Raw genomic sequence first — 22010 nt, 5'->3', positions numbered from 1 at the left:
GCAGAGTTTGATGGAGAGAAATTATATTGTGGAGGGAAGCAGTTGAAACTGATTTTTTCACCCCACCTCCGCGTTCCCCCACCCCCACCTCTAGGTTTTGTTTACCACCTGTCTCCAGCTTTGATGAACCTCTGTCATGCCCTTATGCTGATTATGTTCGTGTAGAACAACTTGTATTGACTAACAAATGAATGATGCCTGGTCCCTTGCCTATCAGAAAGCCCCTAAAGAATGTTGTTTTTAATTCAATGCTTTTCACAGGCTTCTCTGCAGAATGTCAGCCAAGGATCGACACATTGATTCGAGCTGCTCATCATACATTAAGACAGAGCCATCCAGCCCTGCTTCACTGACAGATAGTATCAATCACCACAGTCCAGGTGGCTCCTCGGACGCCAGTGGGAGCTACAGCTCCACTATGAATGGACACCAGAATGGCCTGGACTCTCCCCCACTCTACACGACGACCAACCTGGGCAGCAACGGTAGCTCCCGTAAACGGTACGACGACTGTTCGAGCACTATAGCTGAAGACTCGCAGACCAAGTGCGAGTACATGTTGAACTCCATGCCCAAAAGGTTGTGTTTGGTCTGTGGCGACATAGCATCAGGATATCATTATGGTGTTGCTTCCTGTGAAGCCTGCAAAGCATTCTTCAAGCGCACTATACAAGGTAATATTTCTTTCCGATTCTGTCTAACATTGTTACAATTTTAAAATGAAGAAAAGTATGCTGTTATGATACATGTTAGACAAGTACCCCAGCATGCATACGTAGTTTCAATACCAATGAAACAACTTTACTTTTTTCAAGTTTCTAATTAATTAATTGATCACAGAAATTAGATCTAGTTACCAGTGGAAAAAATAAGTTTGGTCGCTAAATTGTCTGAAGAACCAGCACTTTAAAGTAATCAAACAGTTTAAAAATCTTCCCACAGATATATGTAGAGGCCAACAGTTTCCTCAGGAATAATTGACATTTTTATTATTCAGTATTCTATTTGCTAATTTCCGTTAGTTTTACCAGGGAGCAGCGCATTGCTTTCAGTTAGATCTGTGCAAGAAAATAGCAACTTAAAAGTTCAAAATTGCTTTATCCAGTCAATATCTCCCTGTACTTTTGGAAAAAAAAAGTACAGATTTTCTTAAAAAAAGATATTGACAGGACTGTTTACACTGTCCTTATTCTTTAGCTGTGATTTGTCCATACTAAAATTTGGCCAACCTCTGTAGTTCTTAGCAAAAGAGAACAACTTTATTCTCTTTTTTTTATTTAAAAGTTTACCACTTTCGTCAATAATAACACTCATTTCTGTTGACTAAAAATTGAAATTGCAATGTAAGTATCTTCCTTTGTGGTAAAACTTGTGCATTTTTTCCCATCATTCGAGATTAAAATGAGTAGTTAATGGTGTGTACAGTAATTAATGACTAGTTAATGATGCATTTGTAATTAATGATGAGGATAGGAGATTGAAACGTTAAAATAATTCTTGGAAAAACACATTTTTGTATCATCTTTCTCACAGGTAAGTCTTACAATTAACAAGTTACCTGGTCCATCTAACCTCTCACTTATCTAATTTCTGTGCAAGGCATTCACATAAATTGTGATGAGATAGAATTATTTTAAAAATAGTATTTATGATTTACCAGAACCTCAGCCCCGAATAGTTTGTGCATACCTCGCATCATCTGTCAGATATCAATTTGATAGTATCAGCCATGTAATTCTAACTTCTTTTCAAGTGAAGTATGATTTCTTATTTAAACTTTTATGCTTACATTTAAGATGATTTAGAATTTTCTATTTTTGCACGACATTTAGTGCTTACCAGACCTTATAACACATGTGGCAGCATAATACACAACACACAGCCATTGCAGCAAAGCGCCTGCTCTCCAGTAATACCTGAATCCATTAGATTACTGCATTTGTGGTAGTGCATTACCATTTAATTTCTCAGTGTATCTACAGGTAATTAGGTTATAAGGGAATCTGTATTTGGTCACTAATTTTGTTTTTTGCTCAGCATCTCCCATCTCTGGCCACATTAGTGTCTACTGTGCTCAGTGATACTGGCCTGTAAGATGCTCCATCATTGCCCCATATGCTACATTATGCAGACCAATTGCTGTTTCCGTTTATGTGACTATGAAGGCACTTTTACAGCAAGTTACAGATTGCATCTTACCATAAATGTTTCCATAAATGGGCCCAGTAGATTTTCCTAATTCTTAATATCCTCAATTAAGCAAATATAGATGAGAGGCAGAAAGAATATTTTATTCTAAAAGAAAATTATTAAAACTTCTAGATCATATTCCAGTTTTCTGCTGGTGACATTAATGGTGCTCGGTGTTCAAAAACAATCAATACATCTTTAAGAATGTTATTTTTTCTTTATATATGTAAAGCATTTTAATGATTAATTTTATTTCCTGCCTTAGAGATTGTACAATTTTCATCTGCTGAATACAAGTTGAATTATAACATGTTCTCTTAAGCAGTATGTATATGTGAATAGATTTCTTTCCCAGATCTGTTGTTTTAAAAAAAGGTTTCACATTGAGTGAGGAGTTTTCAGTGTTTAGTCTCTTAGTGTTCCACTAATCTGTTATTTAATGAGGAAGCATCGGCTCAGAGAAGGGTAGTCAATATAAATCAGTGTTTACAAAGTGTGATTAACTCTGAAATATTTCATCAGAGCTGCTGTCCCAGGTGGATGCGGTGCTAATTACAGGGAGTTGCATATGTTTCTAGGGGAATGTGATGGACCCTGAGTACTGCTAACATGTAGTATCAAGGTTACAATTACACTCACTGCCAACCTGCCTTGTCTGCACTAGCAATTTATGCACTCTGTGTGATGACCCTCCTCTCCAGAGGACAATAAACAAAATGCATTTTCATTAAGACACTAATGTATTTAACCACAGAGGACCAGAGAAGGATGGGGAGGAGGGTAGGAAAGAGAGCAAAGAGAGGGAGGAAGAGTGGGACTGATTTAAGAAATCAGCAGATATCCCAGCTCTGTGTTCTCAAATTAGAATGCTCAATCAGAATTTTCCTTTGATTTATTTTTCCATATTTTTGTAACTATAGGTAACATCGAGTACAGCTGCCCAGCGACAAATGAATGTGAAATCACAAAGCGTAGACGCAAGTCTTGCCAGGCCTGTCGTTTCATGAAATGCCTAAAAGTAGGCATGCTGAAAGAAGGTAAGGTGCAATATGGCATATACTTAATGTCCAAATGTTTTATTAAACCTTTCCTTCTGCATGCATGGCGTTTTGTATTCAGAGTAAATTAAGAAAAGAGCTTTAAATACACATTTTGGGTTCTACAGTATAATGTAAGATACAGTAATGTTTCTCTGTATTTTTTTGTATTATTAATTATAAGTGAATAGAAGAAACTTAATATATTTTAATACTAATAAATATAGCGTGTGCAGTGTTTGCAAATCTGTGCAGGTAAGTTAAATCAGTCATACAAACCGGATGTATATTTATAGCAATTTGACACATGTGCAGCTGGTATAAAAATCTCTCTTCATTAAAACTTATTTTATTCAATGTATTTAAAGTGACTTATTTAGAAGTGATATTTGTTGTAGGTGACGTACAGTTCATAGTATTGAAAAAAATGTAAATAATTGTGACTGAAAGTGGTTCATTGGTCTCATTAAACTCATTGATTAATACAACAGCAGAAATTTATGAAAACTGGCTATTTGACTTTCTCTCCATATGTTTATTTAAGTATAGAATCTGACCGAGAAAAGAGGCTTCTAGTCAAACAGTGTTTTTTCCAATTACAAGGTGGAGAGTTCAAATCCAGTTTTATTTCAACTTGCTTCTCAATTCCTAGCAGACTTCACCAGACGGAAGATTACCCGTGAAAATGAGACGTTCAATCTTGGGCTCATGGGGGTGGAAAGATTTTGTGGTGGGAAGGAGTGTAACTGATGCAGCCTAGGCTCCTCCACCTGAGTTTCACCTCTTGACCAGTCATTCACAAAGCCGTATTTATTACAGGCATTGACACACACACACACACACACACACACACACACACACACACACACACCCTTTCTTGAGCAGCCAATACGAAGAAAATGATGGAAGAACAAAAACTTCCAATAAAAAAATACATTATTGAAATGAACAGTATGTGGAAATTGGAAGGGTAATGCTTCAATGTTTTATACAGTACTGCTAATCCTGACTCCTGCAAAAGGAGCACTCACTGTACTTTGCAATTAAATGTTAATAGTAATAGCTCTTGAAAGAGAGAATCCCTTTATCACCTTCTACTAGACTGCATTTTAAAACCACCACAAATCAAATCCACATGACCTACCTTTTCAAATGCGGCCATCTTTCACAGAATAAATAAATAAGAAATTGAGCTAATCCACTTCAGGTACCACATTGAACAGAAGAGATGGGTCATTTTATAACATAAATTTATTCATGTATCCTGAAATGTTTAATGTCAAGAATTTGCAAAACAAAAATCTTGTGATGTGCTGACACAGCTAAAAGGACACTGTCATTGTACTGTGATTTTTGTATGATTTCTTTACCAAGGTTCTCTCCATTCTCCCAGGAAGAGTGCACCTTAATGCATCTGGTACTAGTCTAATCTCAAAAGTATCAATATACGTAAGGCTAATTCCAAGATATGGCCCTGTCAATTTGCTTCATACCCGCCATGGCCTTACTGCAAATCGCCATAAAGTCCATTTTAGCATACAATTTAAAGTGACTTTCTATCACTTATATGTATATGCTTCTTTTCAAGGTTGTATTAAATGTTGGTAAATTATCAAGTCTTTGTAACACCCCTTTCCTCTTCCTATTATTTTTTATCCATTTTTGACTAAAGAAAAACTAATCATGCAGTATAATTGGGTGCTACTCCCTTTCACATATGGTGCCAGTATTGTACCAGCAAGTGTGGAATTATCCCAGTGGTACTGCGTTCAGAACAGTAATTGTTCTAATGCAATATGTTCAATCGACAATGCAGTATATCCTTTCTTTCAGAAATACAGTTATTCAAACGTGGAATCAGTAGCTTCTGTTCTCACACAAATACAGTATAATGACATTTTCACTAGCTACTGTTTCTTCACATCTGCCAAGATATGCTTCTACCTTTACAGCTGCATCCATTATGCAGGTCTGTTTTAAATGTTTTAACATTTGCTTATGTGCAAGAGTTTAGATGACAGCTCAGTAATTGATAAGGGAAGTTAGAGACAGGTCTGACGGATGTTGTGCTGGTTTTGATATGGCATCTTTCCCCATGAGCCTTCAGACAAATAGCAGCCTTTTTGTTCTACTCCCAGCCACCCATATACACATATATCAATATGGCACTCCCATTTGTTGTGATGTGGTTGAATTTGATATTGGGGTGCTTCCTTACACTTGAAATACTTCTTCAAATAGGCAATTAGAGTGTCCACAATGGAAACCTTGAAAACTCTGTCGCCTAATGAAGCACAAATTTGGACGTTGAACATGAAGGTATTTGAAGTTGGTGGTGCCCTGAGTGGAGATGATTGCTCACAAATGGCAATCATATAGCTAGGTTACTCCTCCTTTTCTCCCCCCAAATGAACTGTTTTTATATTTAGTTTTTTTTTACAGCTACATGGAAGAGAATCTTCATCATTTTGTCACATTGATGCCAGCACCTGTTTTAGCAGTGGCTGCTTGTTCATTTGCCAGTGTTTGATTGAAGAACCGTTGTGTTCTTTTAATATTCGTCCACAATTCTTTCCTCACCCCATCTGCTAGTGGAGAGGAGTTGTGGATCAGCTCGTCTGCAGGTACAGGTTTCACAAGAGGCAACTACAGCCTGCCTGCCAAAGCAAGCCCACTGAGAGCAGCTGTCGAGCTTCCCCCTTTTGCACTTTACCCTCTGTGGGCCCTTTGGATCTTCCTGGCTGGAGGCATAAATCATCGTCCTGTCACTAGCTTTTGGAGTTTATATTATGCAATGCTTAAATTCGTATACAGCCATTGGAATGAAAAGACGGATAATAACTAACTTAAAAAAATTCTTGTGCATTTTAACAATGTTACTTTTTTTGTTTTTCAGTAAAATCTCCAGTAAGGTACAGTATTAGAATTTCTGAAGCTAATTAAGGCAATCTGTGTGTTAATTTGCTAATTTGCAATTATTGCCTGTTAATACACTATTGTGATTCAGGCCATATTACTCAAAGGCTGAAAATATTTGCATATCCAAATAGTGACTTGGTACAGATAATATTTTGAGCAAATTGATATGTTTCTAGCTTTTGAATGGGGATTTTCATCCCATCCACCTGACAAAAAAACCAGGGAAGCCGGAAGTGATCTACCCTTGCATTCTGCACCCTTCCTGTTTTCTGATCAAGTAGCAATGACACTTGTCTGAAACTTAATTTGCGGATCAGTCTTTGATTCTGTCATTGGCCCCAGTTGTAATTATAATTCTACACTGAGTATGGAAGCAGTTGTAGCTTTTTCATCTAGTGAAGACAGAAGAATAGGAACCAGATCCCAAATAAAAATTTTCTTAAACTTCCATTGCAAGTTCAGAATTTGCCAACACCAGGTGAAGCCTCTCTTACCTTGAACTTGTCTCCTCTTTGACCTACCTGAAACCCACATTTCGTTGCTAGGGACCCTTTGGCATCCAAGTTTCCAAACCCTGTTCCTTTACCAGCTGATGTTTTGTCACCCACTTAGGGTGATCACTGACATGTGAATGCAGCCTTGGACTTCAAATCACTTAGCTTTTGCAATGCCAAGGGTATGATATTCACCTTGCACTCCACCCATCTGATTCCACTATTGGCTAAAATCAGGACTCTTGGAACTGCGATCGTTAAAAGGCTAGTTTTGAGTGTCGGACTATTGCTCCTATCAGTTGGAGCATGAAGTTACATTAGTGAAGCAGCGCAGTAATGATACTTTATTTGAAAATGCAGCTAATGTGGTCGCTCATGTAACATACTTTAAAGAATGGATGCCACTCTCAGTTTAGCTTATTGTAAACTATACATGTATATTTGATTACTTTTTCATTGTGCCATGTTTGGTAATGCAGAAGCACAATCTCCATTTCACTAAAATGACATTTCAAGCTATACTTTAGAAATTTCTATGAAGCAGAGACCCTAAAATCTCATTTTAATTTAAAAAGGCACTAGCCATGAATAGGTTCTGACTAAACCAATTTGTGTAGTAAAATACATCAAGGTATTCCAATTACAAATTGATGAAGAAGTAACTGTTGTAATATTTCCGGTCAACCTTTACTTCATCTTTTAGGAAGGTCTTTTCTAAAATGTTTAAGCTCATTCACGTATGTTGGTTCATTGTGCATAAGTGAATGGTAATGTGCATGTCTATTTTTTTGTTCTCATTAATTAAAATGGAAAGCACATTTGCCTTTACGGAACTCCAAAATCAAAATGTAAATAAGTTTTTTAATAAGAGAATTTTTTAGTTCTCATTCTTTGACATTTACTTGTTAATTTGGCAGAAGCTTTCTGTAATAACAAGCGGCTGGCCTTTTGCATTTCAAGTAGATAAAAACAAAAGTGGAAAAAAAACAAATGCTATCACATATTTTACCATTTTGGACAAAAGGAAGACTTTTTTTAACCATTCCAAAGTTGTAAAGTAAGTCCCCAATGAATTTCTATTGATCAGGTAAGCATTTCCCGAACATGTTGTACTGTCAGGAGCTAATGGTGATTTTTGTCAAGTGTTGCCTTCTGGGAGCTTGAATACAATTAAGGGGTAAGTGTTGGTGAATATTTTCGTACCCTTTGGAGGGTCTCTAGGGAGGAACTGGCAAGGGACACAAGTCATTTCCAGCTGCACCATATTCTCCACAAGTAGTTTTCTTTTCCCAGCGAAAATAAAACAATGCAGCTTTTGACTGGCAGACTTCCAAAATAACTTCCTCATTTTAATCCCTTCGTGCTGTTTTCCTGCCTAAAGATATTTTTTATATTTTGTGTCAAATGTGAAGTAAGTTGATTACATTCTTTGACCGTTTGTCTTTTGTACTTGCACAGTGTTGGAATCTATTGCTTTGAAAGCCTTATGTCATTGAATTAGGTCTTTTGCTTTAAAGTTTCTAAATTTTCAAAAAGAGCCATTTTCAGAAGAAGCATCCAAATTTACAGCCAACTAGACTAAAGATTTAATATTCCTACTGTTGGTTAACAAATGTAACCCCAGAAGAGTATTTTATCATCTGGTCGGTATCAGTACTAGTTTTCATGGTCTCAAGTTTTTTTTGGTTTAAAGTAATCTAAATAATTTGGAAGAGGTGAAAATTCAGTGGAACTATCAGAGACAAGAGGGAATGAATATGTATGACAGCTATTGTGTTTTGAAGTGATCTTCGTAATTGCCATAGCCACCATGCATGCACCTGATTATAAGATATCCATGAGATTCTGAATGCATCTTAGTGAAAAATGGACAAAACGTTCTTCAATTCAACCAAACATACATTTTTGTAGAGTGTTGCTTTTGGTTCATGAAATTATGGCAAACACAGCAAAATAGCATTGTAAATAAAGCTCAGATTGATATTTGCAATGATTCTCTGTTAACTTAACAGATTTTTCTACTGTAAGTATTTTCATTAATTTTCAGACTGGCGGCATTGATATTGTTTAAAAGATGTAGAATTTATTTCTGCATAATCTGTTGCCATTTTTCATTGATAATTTCCAAAGTGCCAGAATTTTTATTTTCAAAGCAAGGCTAGCCAACTACAGTCTAAAAAGTTTTTAAGTGATATTTTTTGATTACCTTTAGACAAGCAAAGTGATGAATTCGATTGGATTTTTTAATAAACATATTTAAAGCTTGTGCATATGATTTTGCATATCCAAATAATTACTGAAGGATTTTCCTTCAGTATTTTAAAGAACCAAACACTTAACAATAGTTAATTTATCATGCAAAAATAAGTTCAATTGAAGCCTTGAAAGCAGTTTGCAATTAGCTTTAAGATTCCAGATCTACATTTTTAAATCTCACTTTGTGCTTCAATTCTTAATAATTCCAATTTTTTAGCAAATTCAGTAAAACAAACTGCAAATGTTGAATTAATGAATGAATTTGATTTTCAATGACTTAAATACTTTCTAGAAATGATCAACTCCAGATGTGAAGCTCAGGCAGCTTTTTTTGTCTTGATATTGAACTGATATTAACCATAGCAAATACAGTAATTATACAATGTATTTACTTTAAACCTATTATATAAGCTAGCATTTTTTTTTTCAAATTATGAATATTATCCCAGAATTATGTCATCTATAACAAAATTGTAAGCCATCACAAATTTTAATATGTTCACAATCAGGGTTTTATTCGAGCGTTTTGTGTTTTGTACCCTTTCTACACCGAAGCACAGTAGAAACATGCACATTTTGAATTCTGAAGCCACTCAGAAAGCATTAGCGTAAAAGAAGCAATCATATCACTGCCTAAAATATTCACCTAAGGCCCACAAGCTGTTTAAATGTCTAATTTGGGCTATATTTGGGAGTTGCTAAAGTATGGAGATAAGATTAATCATACACAAGCAAGTAAAACTATGGCTAAGAACTATCATTCTGCATTCCGAGTGTCAAAATGTTGTCACAAGACACAAGTGGAATGTGGCGATCTCTGAATGGTAATCTTCACATTGGCTCTGGTTAAACACAGTGTATGATAGTTTGATTTGAATACTCTGATTTCCTCTGAAAAGAATTTTCATTCAAAAGGCATAAACTGTTTTGGCTTGTATTGTACTAAAACCAACCATTCAATACAGACATAACTTTCTTCCAAGTAGTGCAATGCAAATACATTTTGTTTTATAACTGCAAATACAAAGAAAATATTCTTTTACATTTTGCTTTCTTAGAATTGAAAAGAGACTAACTGTTCCTTACGTTATTTGTTAGTACACAACAATTTTGCACAGTATCAACTGCAACATACCATACATAGTTTCTCAGTAACCTTTTAAGAAGCTAGGATTAGTAAGTGTAACAGTGAGAAAGCTAAAGAGCAGACAAAATGGGTCATGAGTTAATACGATTTTGATGGCTGCAAGAAAATGCAATACTTTATTGCTTCATACAATAGCTTGTTAGCACAACATAGTCTTCCTTTCCTCTTAAAGCATTAACAACTGCAAATGCCTGCAATGCACTCTTGACATCAGCTTGGCCGTAAGTTTCATGGCATGCTCACTAAGGATGAATAGTAGTTGTTGGCATAGCAAACTGTTTGTGACCTCTTAGCACTCTAGACAGCTGTTAAGACCCTGCCTTTAATAGGCAAGGTTAGCAGAGTGTAGGCTTCTTCTCAATGTACTGACCAGATCCCCTACTGCATAAAGAGGAGAACAAAAGACTGATGACAGCTCCCGATGTCTGAGCATTTCAAAAGCTGGCTCAAAAGTTCATCATGATAGACTGGATTAGTGCACATTACAGCATCATTTGCCAAATATGGATGCAGTATCCTACAAGCCTTTCTATGCACATCAGGTTATCCATCATACAAGCTATTCTAGCTGCGCCTGGAAAGATGTTTCTTCTTGTACAGTTATTTTAGATGCCGTGATAAATTTGGCTATTAGAATTTGAAATCCCCCCCTTTTTGCATCAGCATTCTACCGTTAATTCCAGGTAGTATCATCAAAATTACTCTGGTCAAAATCCAAGTTAATAAAAGTCAGCAAATAATTTTAGGAAATAAAAACTATTTTAACACATTTAAGGCACATCAAATCTGTTTCAAATGTGGCATGATGACAGTTGTTAATGGAAATTAGGGCCCTCCCACTAGAATTACTGGTGATTAGAAAATTCAAAAAAACAGTAGTGTACAAACACATAATTTATGAATGCTGTTTTATTGAACTTTGATTAGATTACTAATATCATCAAACAGGAGTTTAACATTGGCATTTTGCAGTAGCTTATTACATTGCATTCTGAACACAGTATATTGGGGAATTCTGCAACTGTGCCCATATTCAAACTAAGAAGAAAAAAGATGTCACAGAGGGTCACAAATTATGTTCAGGTTTGACAGATTGTAGCCTTGCTTTACAAGAGCAGTAACATCTCATTTGTCACAGTTTGATCAGTAAGTGCGTGAATGCAAGCGGAAGGCTTTCCATCTCTGCACCAATTTAATAGTTCTGAGGCTGTCACCGGGCTAGAGCCACCTGCCCAAGAATTGCAATACTGATCTGTTTTAATTTAATCGGCCGTCAATCGGAATGAAATCATAAATCGTCTCCTTTGATTCCTTTGGCAGTATATTCTTTTCAGTGGTATTGCAGTGTTGGGAAAAAAAGCACTTTTTTGAAGGCTTACGTAGGCAGTATTTAATACCCCTAAAAATCAAAACCTAGTGGACATACCATTGGGACTCTCGCACATTAGACTTGTCTTAGAGTATTGCTTCAGCCACCAACCGAAAAGAATGCCTGGCCTGGGAATTTACTGAAAATGGTGAAATATATGTGGGGTTACGTGGATTGTTTTTTGAGGGGCTGGTGGGGGAAGTAGGCTGAACAACTCTTTTGTACTAAGGAAACATACCAATTTTGAATTGGCAAATTTGAGCAACAAAATAAACCCTGACACTTGGATGCCCCACTGACAAACTTAGTCACCGCACCAGATAAGATAAATGCAACCCAAAGCAGATTTTCCCCTCCCCCATGATGAAAATAGCAAATGACAGCACATGCCCTGAAGGAGGCTGCTGTCTCTTTAAGTGAGTTTACTAAATGCATTTCAGTTTTGAGAGTGAATGGAGTTAGTCTATTGTACATGTTTAATTCCCTATTAGTCCCCAGTGTTTACTGCTGTGGCCAAGCTGGGGCACCTGTAAATTGGGTTAAATACAACACATTGTCTAAACATATCACAGTTACAATCATTCACCTCGAATGGTGATAAGAAACCTCTTGTATTATTGAATCTACAATGGGGAGGCTCTGCAGGCACAGAGATAACAGCTAGTTATTTCTCCTTAAGTAGAAAGAAAAACAGTGGCTTGAGCTTGCTGTTATGACTGTGACATTAATTATAACTCACTGAATTGTTTTATGCTGCTGGAGTGGTTTTGAGATTAAGCTCGCCCTCCAAGCTCCCGTGCATATGGCTCTGATTAAAAATATTTGTCATTCAAGAAAACTTTCATTTTCAAGCAGAGATGATGTATTTATTTTTCTCTGTGTAATCTTGCAGTTTTAATTAGTGGCACGCCAAAAAAACAGATTGGAATTATTTCAGCCGAGCAATTAAAATGGAATGCTAAGTGAAAGCTATTTCAGGTCCCCTATAGGGATTTAATGTTAACAATGTGTACTTTTTCTTTGGTGAATCCTTGATAAGCAGGATGGCTAGACAGCTTTCATTATCATTAGAAGCACTTCATGGTCATTCTTTAGTGTTTGAAAGGAATATTTGTTCATTGTAAATGGTCAAATTTTTTCAGGCTTTTGAAATATAATTTACAATTTTTAATTTGATCCAATTTGATTAAATCATTAATTAGCTTGGAGTTAATTTTCTGGAAAATAAACTGTGCAATAAGGGTTAGCATTATTAAGTTTACTATGCACGAGGTGTAAGTAGCAGGAAATAAGCTGACACAAACACAGGCAGACATGTTGTTAAACTTGGTGACAACTAACTATAGCATTTTCTGTCATTACCTCTGCAGTCACCCATCGTAGAAAGACACCAGATGGTGTCATTGTGGTAAAGCACAGAGGAAACAGGATACATTGAGTGATATCACAACAGTTGTGTGTAATAAATAAGCTTATATTGCCAATATTTGGTTACAGTATGAATACCAAGTTAGCTCTCCAGTGGTCCAAAATGTTATGCAGCATTTGGTAGCTATTTTTAATTCAAGAGAGTTTTCTGCTTTGTAGTCAAAAATAAGTAATCTGAAATCAATTAAAATATGCAGTGACACCAATAATACTGTGCATATCAGTTCATTTTACTCTTAAAAGACATGCTTAGGCAGCTGAATTTTTTTTTTCCTGTGCTTCCCACTCAGTGATAGCAGTTGCAGCCAATTTTGAAGTTTTCTTTCCTCTTGAAACACACAGTTTAAAATCTGAAAAATTGGCGATTTTACTGCTGATACTGTTACCCACAGAAACTGTTAGCTGAACCGACTATCTCCTGAGCAGTACCGTTATGCCCTCTAGTACTGTAATCAGACTGCTAGTGCCAACATCAGATCAGTAGTTGCTGTTTAGTATTTAGGCACCTGGTGTATATGGAGTACTGCCTGTCTGAAATCTCAATTATTCAACCCAGAAGAAAATTCTGAGCATGTATTCATCCACAAGCTCCCCTGTACCAATTTTGTGTGCACCCGAAGTTTTTGTCCTTTAAACATAATTTCTGTATTGTGTTTCAATTTGTCATACACAAGAAAAGCAAATAATTGCTCACAAAGGCTGGCAAAACCCAATATGGACATGAAGGAAATATTAACTGAGCTTTTTCTGAGTTACTTCAAAAGTAATGAAAAGAAGCATTTTGAATCCATGTTGAGTTCGTAAAGAATCATATTGAAAGATTAACATTCCAAAGGCTATTTCTATGTTAATTCTAAAAGTGCTATTTAAACAGAAGAGTGACAGCACAATAAGCTTTGGATAATCATTTTGTACAGCTCTTTATCCAATTCACTATAGCCGTAATGGTGTCTGTATCCACAAACATTTTATACTGTTGCATTTTTGTCTCCCAGTCCATCCCTAAAACAAAGAGTTTGACAGAAGTTCCACCAGCTGGTCACGATATTAAGTATTTTAACTTTGCAACATCTATCCGTTCTTTAAATCGCTGGAAACATGACATTTCTACAGTAGGAATATTAAAATTTAAGCTTTAAAGGATGATTTATAGCGAGTGAATATATTTCTGTTTTATTGCTACCCATCCATACTTTAATAGGACAGTCTTGCTGTAACAAAATTAGTAAGTATTGATTGGAGAAGACATATTGAAAATAATGGCAGCAGCAACCTAGTGGTATAGTGATAAGAATTCAAAGGTTGCAGGTTAGAACCCAGGGGCCACCTGACACTTGACTCCGCCAACCTTGAGTGTGATGCATTTTGTCAGTTCCTATCAAGACAACAATTAAGAAAACCTCACATTGTCTTCATTAGAAGGTAATAAACACATAATCCAAATCTGTCCTTTTGCGACCATTTCTTCTGTTTTGAAATGAGATTGAATATGGCTTTATTTGGTCTTGCTATGGCAAGAGGGTAAGTGATCATTAGGGGACTCTTCAGTAAAGGCTGAGAAAACAAGCTCAGTGGGGAGAAGAGAGACATTACTATGTTAAAATAGAATTGCAGTGTTTATTCACTTCTCTACACATGTTTACCAATTTAAAGAAAGCAAAGTAACATTCCTTGAATGTGTTTTCTCCAATTGGATGGTAGAAAAGAGGTAGTGCCGTAATGATGTCGCAAATATATAAATTTGCAGTGAAAAGCATTAGTGAGGAATGAAGAGAAACAGTCCTGAATGATTAATCAGAAACAAACTTAAGCAAACCAACAAAACTGTTCAAGATATTTTTAACAGTCACCATCTTATTTTCTCAATGTGGCCAAAGTTTAATTTATGCAAATTGAGATTATAACACTTCAAAATTGTAAATTTTTGCATTGTAATGTTTCTAAATAAAATTTTTATTGAAGACTTGTACCTGTCTCCAAAGATAATGAGGTATGGAGCTGGATGAACACAGCAGGCCAAGCAGCATCACAGGAGCAGGAAAGCTGACATTTTGGGCCTGGACCCTTCAGAAATACATGTCTCCAAAGCCTTGATTGTTTTTATGACTAGCCCATCTCCCAAGTGGGGATGGTTTGGAAGGCATTGTGAAGGGGCGGCGGGGAAACACGAGATAATTGGATTGGAGCACTGAGATGAGATGCAGTTCCTAAGGTCTATCCCTTTCTCTTCTTAATATTTAAATTTTGTGGTATTATTTACACTTAAGAGCAGAATTGATGTTTGTTTGGGTGGTGAAGCAGGGTTGGAAGGAGCATAGGACTTTATCTGCAGTATTGGCTCAGGGGAGAACTATTGCAAGACTGAAGAAGGAAAGTGTAGTTCTGGAGTGATGAGTTTATGTAGGCACTTTCCATTGTAAATGTGAACTCAGGATTTATGATGAAAATAGTTTTTTTTCTGAAAAGTGAGACAACAGAAAGGGGCTTTCACTGACAGAAACTGCATGCAGGGACCAGGGCAGAATTTGCATTTTTTTAGACTGAGTATTGAAGGAGAGGGTGTACAGTTAGGAGGGATTTCCACTTGGAAGCAGTTCTGGCTTTCCCACGCAATTACAGTCTTCTCTGCTCGTTACATGTGCAAATGCAGTTACAGCACCACATTTTTCAGACAGAAAATTCTTTCCCCATTCACCAGAACCTTCCACGCTGCATCATTCAGGCACGATTTATAAAAGGCACCTGGACAGCAACTGACTCACTGCAAGCCAGGACCATCACTCAGCCTCTACTCATCGTCCCAAATGACTGCTTCAGATGTCAGGTGAAACACAATGCCGTGAGTTAGTGGGAAATCCCTCTCGGTTCTCGTGAAGGCTGTCAAAAAGAGAAGGGAAATTCTTTTCTTTATGGATGGTGACAAAAGACTAACCAAGCAGCTTGGACAAGGGTGGCAATGGAGGTCAGCGCCCATAAGAAAAGATCAAGAGAATCAGATGCCTGCTGTGTGGCTAGTGACCATCACCCCATTGCAGCTACCAGTGCTGTGTTCCTGGCATCACAATGGCACTGCCTCCTGCAAAGCTGGCAAGATTCACGCTTAAAACATGAAGGAGCTACAACACTCAGCAGCTCACACATCAGGTCACTGACTTTATCACAACTGGAAATATGATTCTGTGATTCTACGCACATGTTTTTGATGGCGGTTTTCCAAAGACTAAGGTGAAACAAGGACACAGCCACAAATGATGGCCTTCTGTGCCATGATGGTATCAGTGTGGCTACCTCATTTGGACAGGCTTGTTCACCCAGTCAGACTTCACCCTGATCATTGTAAGTGTTTAACAGTCACAAGCCAGACTGCATATGACTGCAACCTATCATTAGCTTAATGGAGAAGCTTAATCCCTCCAAACCCCGCTCTATAAATGTTTATGTAAAGAAATCTCATGGTTATGAAGGAGCCAAGTAACTGATGAGATTTCTAGTCACAGGAGTTGGAGAAAGAAATCTACCCTGCAAGGTATGTGTCTCATATATGCAAGATAACAAAGTGTGGGGCTGGATGAACACAGCAGGCCAAGCAGCATCTTCGGAGCACAAAAGCTGACGTTACGGGCCTAGACTCTTCATCAGAAAAGGGTCTAGGCCCGAAACGTCAGCTTTTATGCTCCTAAAATGCTGCTTGGCCTGCTGTGTTCATCCAGCCCCACACACACTTTGTTATCTTGGATTCTGCAGCATCTGCAGTTCCCATTATCTGTGTCTCATATTTGCGTTTAGGTTTGTGAACCTCAATTCCCATAACTGAGATAACCTCAGTTTGGCTAACTAGATTGTGCCTGTGATCGTATTAATGCAAATTCATGACTTGCTTCCCTCTGGCAGACCCAGTGCTATCGTGAATTAGTCAGGCATTTACCTTGACAACGATGGGTCTTACACTTGGTCAAGTCCACAGTACAGTGGAAATCCTAACCAAAGAGCAAATAAAAAGCACTTGGCCCTCAACTGCTGCAGTTCCACCAGGGGGCAGTAGCAACCAATAGTCCTGCATCTGGAACAGCAGGAGGGATCAATCTTGGAGATTGAGGTAAAGGTCAATGTTGGCAGTGTAGGGATGGTGGGGAAAGCAAGTCGGCCAGAAGCAAAGGTCGGGGGCTGGCTTCCTGTTGACACTCGCTTTGGAATGTCAGGTATTTTGATAGGGCTCCTGGCAAAGCCAGAGCGATTCAATGGGAGGCCTTCTTGCGTGGCAAGTGTCCTACTTGATGCTGGGTGAAGACCAGTAACTCCAGGCTGGTGTTATAAGCGGTCCTTAAGTGACAACATAAACTGCCGAAGGTGATAACAGGTGGGAAGGCTGCACTTCACCCTTCCTGAACTTGGTCTTGGTGGTGAGTGTGTGTTCATGTAGGGAGAGTGGTCTGCAACTTCTTTCATATCCTCTGCCTGTGAATTTGCTTGGCAAACATGAAATTTTCCCCATGGTTTTTGATATATTGTATAAGTGCCTGTGACTTATTATCAATTTGATATCTTTTTGCCGAAGGATAGTTTGATGAAGCTAACTCTGCGACCACAGGTAATTGTTCTAAGGTGGTGTTGGCCATTGGGAGCTACAATACAGATGACTTGCTCATCTGCCTGTGCTTATTTCATTTATTTACATGAAATTTTGCCTGTAAAATTTCACTGAATAAAAGACAAAATTCAGACAAAGCCTTTTCAGAAAGGCAAAACACAACCAGTGAAATTTTATTTAAATCAGTTTTTTTTTTAAACAGTCATTTCTTCAGTAAGATGAAAGCTAAAGTGGCCCTGTGACTAAAATCTAAAACAGCCTTGTTTATTGGGGTGAGAAGAGGTGATCAACTGACTATATATATTAATCGATTACAAATTTTTAATTGACTAATGATCATCCATTTGATTAAAGGTTTGGCTGTCATGTTTGTTTATGCTATTGATATTCATTGTGTTTCACAATTAATCAGTGGTTTAAATTGAAATAATTGCAATCTTCATTAGTATTAATTGAATCTCTTCATGCGTGTTGGAAAGTACTAACCCTTACTCTGCTGAACAGAAATAAACCTCACACATGTTCACATGTATCGTTCAAAATGAAAAAAAGGCCTCATCATCTCCCATCCAGAAGAAAATTTGGCTGTTTATGAAATTCAGAGTGTAAGATAAAATCGGTAATTTCTATGCTGAGAACTTAGGTAAAATGCCTATGTTGAATGAAAAAAGAAAACAGTTTAATTGACTAAATGGCACCATCTTCAAATTAAATGATGAGGTTGATCCCATCTGGAATTGGCTTGGATTTGCCAGAGAGACTGAGGCACTGGCGTGAAGCTAGCTGCGCAGGGCTAGAACCGTTTTCATGTTCAGGCCTTTGTAGCCGTAGTTGGGGGAGCTGCCAAGCATTCACAAAGTCGACAGCTCCTTGTCAAACCAGGATGCCCCATAAGCTAGCCACAGTGGATATTGATTGTAAAAAAGGAGGATGTGCATGAGTTGGGGGCCCATTCAGTATTTTGCAGGCCACACAATTGACTGTGTGAAAATGTAACCAGCGCTCAGCATCCATGGGCATAGCTTGTACAAAACAAAAGCCAAATTGTCACATGAAATGTTATAGATTAGGTTATTGGTTTGCATAAACAACATTTGCAGTTCCTGAACTGCTCTGGAGGAGCCTTGATATCCTCAGCAGAGTTGGGGTGGAGACTTGCTGTAGCCTACTGCACGCTACACAACCTCACTGTGAGGGAACAACCTTTTGGATAGAGTTGTCATCTATACAGGAGGAGTAGGGGGAAGAGGAGAAGAAAGATTTAAAAAACAACCAAGGAACCTCAACGGTCCTTCTCAGTGAAGGAAATCCCCTTCAAAATATGGGACCTGATTTATAGAGATTATACGATAGATTGTTTGTTTGTTTGTAGGACATAGAACAGTACAGAGGAATAGGCTATTTGACCCACTGACCATGATGCATTCTAAACTAATCCTGTCTACCTGCACACAGCCCACATCCCTCTACTCTGTGTGTTCATGTGTCTGCCTAAATCCCTCTTAAATGTTGCTATCGCCACTGCTTTTACTACCTCCCCTGGTAGTGTATTCCCGGCACCTTCCACTTGCTGTGTAAAAAAAAACGTTGCCTCGCACTTCTTTAATCTTACGCCTCTCACCTTAAACGTATGCTACCTCATTTTTGACATTTTCACGCTGGGAAGAAGACTCCAACTATCCACCTCATCCACGACCCTCATAATTTTATATACTTATATCAGGTCACCCCTCAGCCTGTGATGTTCTAAGGAAAACTATACATTTGCTTCCAAAGCCTCCACATCCTTCCTGTAGTGTGGCAATGAGGACTGTGCACAGTACTCCCATGTGATCAAACTAAAGTTTTATACCGCAGCAGCATGACTTGCTGACTTTTATACTCAGTGCCCCAACTGAGGAGGGCAAGCATGCCATACACCTTTACCACCCTATCTGCTTGTGTTTTCACTTGCAGGGCGCTATGGACCTGTGTATATTGATGCTCCCACTGGTCCTGCATTTACTATATACTTTGCTTTTGTACTTGACCACCTAAAATGCATCACCTCACACTTGTCCAGATAAAGTTCCATCTGTCATGTCTTTGCCTTAACTTTCCAACTGATCTATATTCTGATGTATGCTTTGACAACCTTCCTCACTATCTGCAAATGTACTGAACAGACCACCTGTATTTTCATTCAGATCATTTATATGTTACAACACAGAGGTCCCATCACTGGTCTTTGTGGAACATCACTGCTCACAGATCTTCAATCAGACAAATACCCCTCCACCGCTAGCCTCTGTTTTCTGTGACCAAACCAATTCTCCTTGTCCTAGCTACCCTCTTGGTCTTAATGTACATATGAAACGCCTTGGGTTTTTCCTTAATCCTGCTTGCCATGAACACTTCATGGCCCCTTTAGCCCTCCTAATTCCTTGTTTAATTTCTTTCCTGTTCCCTTTTATACTCCTCAAGGACCTTGTCTTACTTAAGTTTCCTAAACCCTTACGTATGTTTCCTTTCTGTTTTTGATTAGACTTTCAATATCTCATGTCATTCAGGGTTCCTGAATATTGCCATCCTTATCTGTTATCCTCACAAGAACATACAGGTCTTGTAACTCTGATCAACTGGCCTTTAAAAAGACTCCCAAATGTGGATTAACCCTCAAACAGCTGCCCCAACAATCTAATTTCTCCCGTTCCTGCCTAATAATGTTGTAATTGTCCTCCCTCCCAACTTAGCACTTTCACCGGAGAACTAATCTTGTCCTGATCAATTAATATCTTAAACGTTAATGAATTATGATTACTGTTCCCAAACTGGCCCTCCACTGAAATTTTCATTTACTTGGCCAGGCTCATTCCCAAGTACAAGTTTGTAAGTAAGTGATGGGAGTTTGCTGACTTGAACCATGGGTAAGGTTAGTGGTGCAGACTGTAGGATGTCACTTGAAATATATTCATTGAGTTTGGCCAATCAGAGTCATAGAGTTGTATAGCATGTCCTTCTGTCCGACCAGTCCATGATGAATGTGATCCCAAACTAAACTGCCTGCTCCAGGCCCATATCCCTCTAAACCTTTCCCACAAATATACATATCCAAATGTCTTTTAAATGTCTTAATTGTGAATTTCTTGTGACAATGCATTCAGATTCACAAAATTCAGCTCTTGGCTTCCCCCCACCCCCAGGCTATCTGCTCCCACTGCCTCGTGAGTGTGTGTCTGGAGGCCTTTTGGCTGCTTGCAGATATAGGTTCTCTCTCTTTCCTTGTGCATGTTCCACTACTGTGCCCTAGGAAACATTGAATGATTTTAATGCCCTCCCTGGATTCCAGGAGGGCTCCAGCAGATTGGAAAGCAACTGACGTGATGCTCCTGTTTAAGAGAGATATTTCCACCAATGGGGTAGTCTCAAACCAGGGGACACAGTTACAGAATAAGGGGACCTTCTTTTAAAACTGAGCTGTGAAGGACTTTCTTCTTCCAGAGGGTAGTGAATGTCCGGAATTCTCTACTGCAGAGAGTTGAGGAGGCAAGATCACTGAATGCACTTAATGAGGAGGTAGATAGATAGATTTCCTAAATAACAGGAAGTTGAGGGCTGTGATGACAGTTGACATTAAAAAGTTGTTAAAGCCTGAGGTGGATCAACCAGGATCATATTGAATGGTGGAACATGCTTGAGGGGCTGAAAGGCTCTCTCCTGTTTCATATGTCTTTTTGCCCACTTTCTCTGAGGTAGTGACATGTTTCACAGTTTTCCAGATAAGAGTCAGTTGTGCAGAAACTGCCAGTGCTTCAATGATGCCTGACCCCTTTTTAGTGGCTGGTTTGATATCGTGCAGACTAGCTTTATCTGATGCTAGCTTCTTATGATTTCGGGCTTCCTACTGAGGTAATCATCATATTGAATGGGCATTGGTTAATTGCATGTTGCAATCTCTTCACTCTTTCTTTGTCAGGCAATATTAAATTTAACCCCGATATAACAAAAGAAGCAGATGACTTGCAGTCTATTCCTTTTTGTTCCTGGTCCAGACTGGGATTCTTGCGTTTTTCTCCTTACTTCGATAGAAGAATGTGACTCAGAGGATGAAGGCAGCTGCTGTGACAGAAGTCTTTATTAGCATAGACAGTGTTGTAACATGTGCATAGGGTGAGGAGAGAAAGGTCTGGCTCCAGTGCAAACTACATCAGTAATCAAGCTTTATGCAGTTCCAAATCTAGCATGAAACTAGATTTTAGTTGGTCTTTAATGAGAGGGAGTCATTTGGAAGGTTTAGTCCCTGCAGGAGATCACCTCAGAGAGTTCCAGCGTGCACTGCATTAATATTGATTTACAAAGATCTTTGGTGTCTCTCATGCAGCTAACTGTTTTAACTTAAACTCTGTTCACCACAAATTTTATTTATTCTAAATGTTGTTTCTGAATTACTTTTAAATTTACCTGGTTTAAAAATGAAATTCTCTCACGTAAAACTGATAATACCGTAAAACTGATAATACATGCCAGACTATACAGTTTTAAAAAATTGATGCCATATTAAGACTTCTAAACCTAAGTACCAATATTACAGTCTACCACTATT

At 38.1% G+C, this 22010-nt stretch overlaps 1 protein-coding gene across 11 annotated transcripts in view; it reads left to right on the top strand.

The window, feature by feature from the left end:
• esrrga (estrogen-related receptor gamma a) overlaps positions 1–22010 on the top strand; it is a 247058-nt gene that overhangs the window by 171321 nt on the left and 53727 nt on the right. For all 11 annotated transcript variants that reach the window (XM_048535444.2, XM_048535439.2, XM_048535445.2 and 8 more), the window contains 2 exons: positions 262–674; positions 3111–3227. In XM_048535444.2, coding sequence (XP_048391401.1) covers positions 262–674; positions 3111–3227 — 530 coding nt within the window. The remainder of the gene's footprint in view (positions 1–261; positions 675–3110; positions 3228–22010) is intronic.

The sequence above is a fragment of the Stegostoma tigrinum genome, chromosome 9 (genome assembly GCF_030684315.1).
Source record: "Stegostoma tigrinum isolate sSteTig4 chromosome 9, sSteTig4.hap1, whole genome shotgun sequence".
In the NCBI taxonomy this organism is placed as follows: Eukaryota; Metazoa; Chordata; class Chondrichthyes; order Orectolobiformes; family Stegostomatidae; genus Stegostoma; species Stegostoma tigrinum.
The sequence above is the reverse complement of the archived record's forward strand: the minus strand, read 5'-3'. Positions and strand labels throughout refer to the sequence as shown.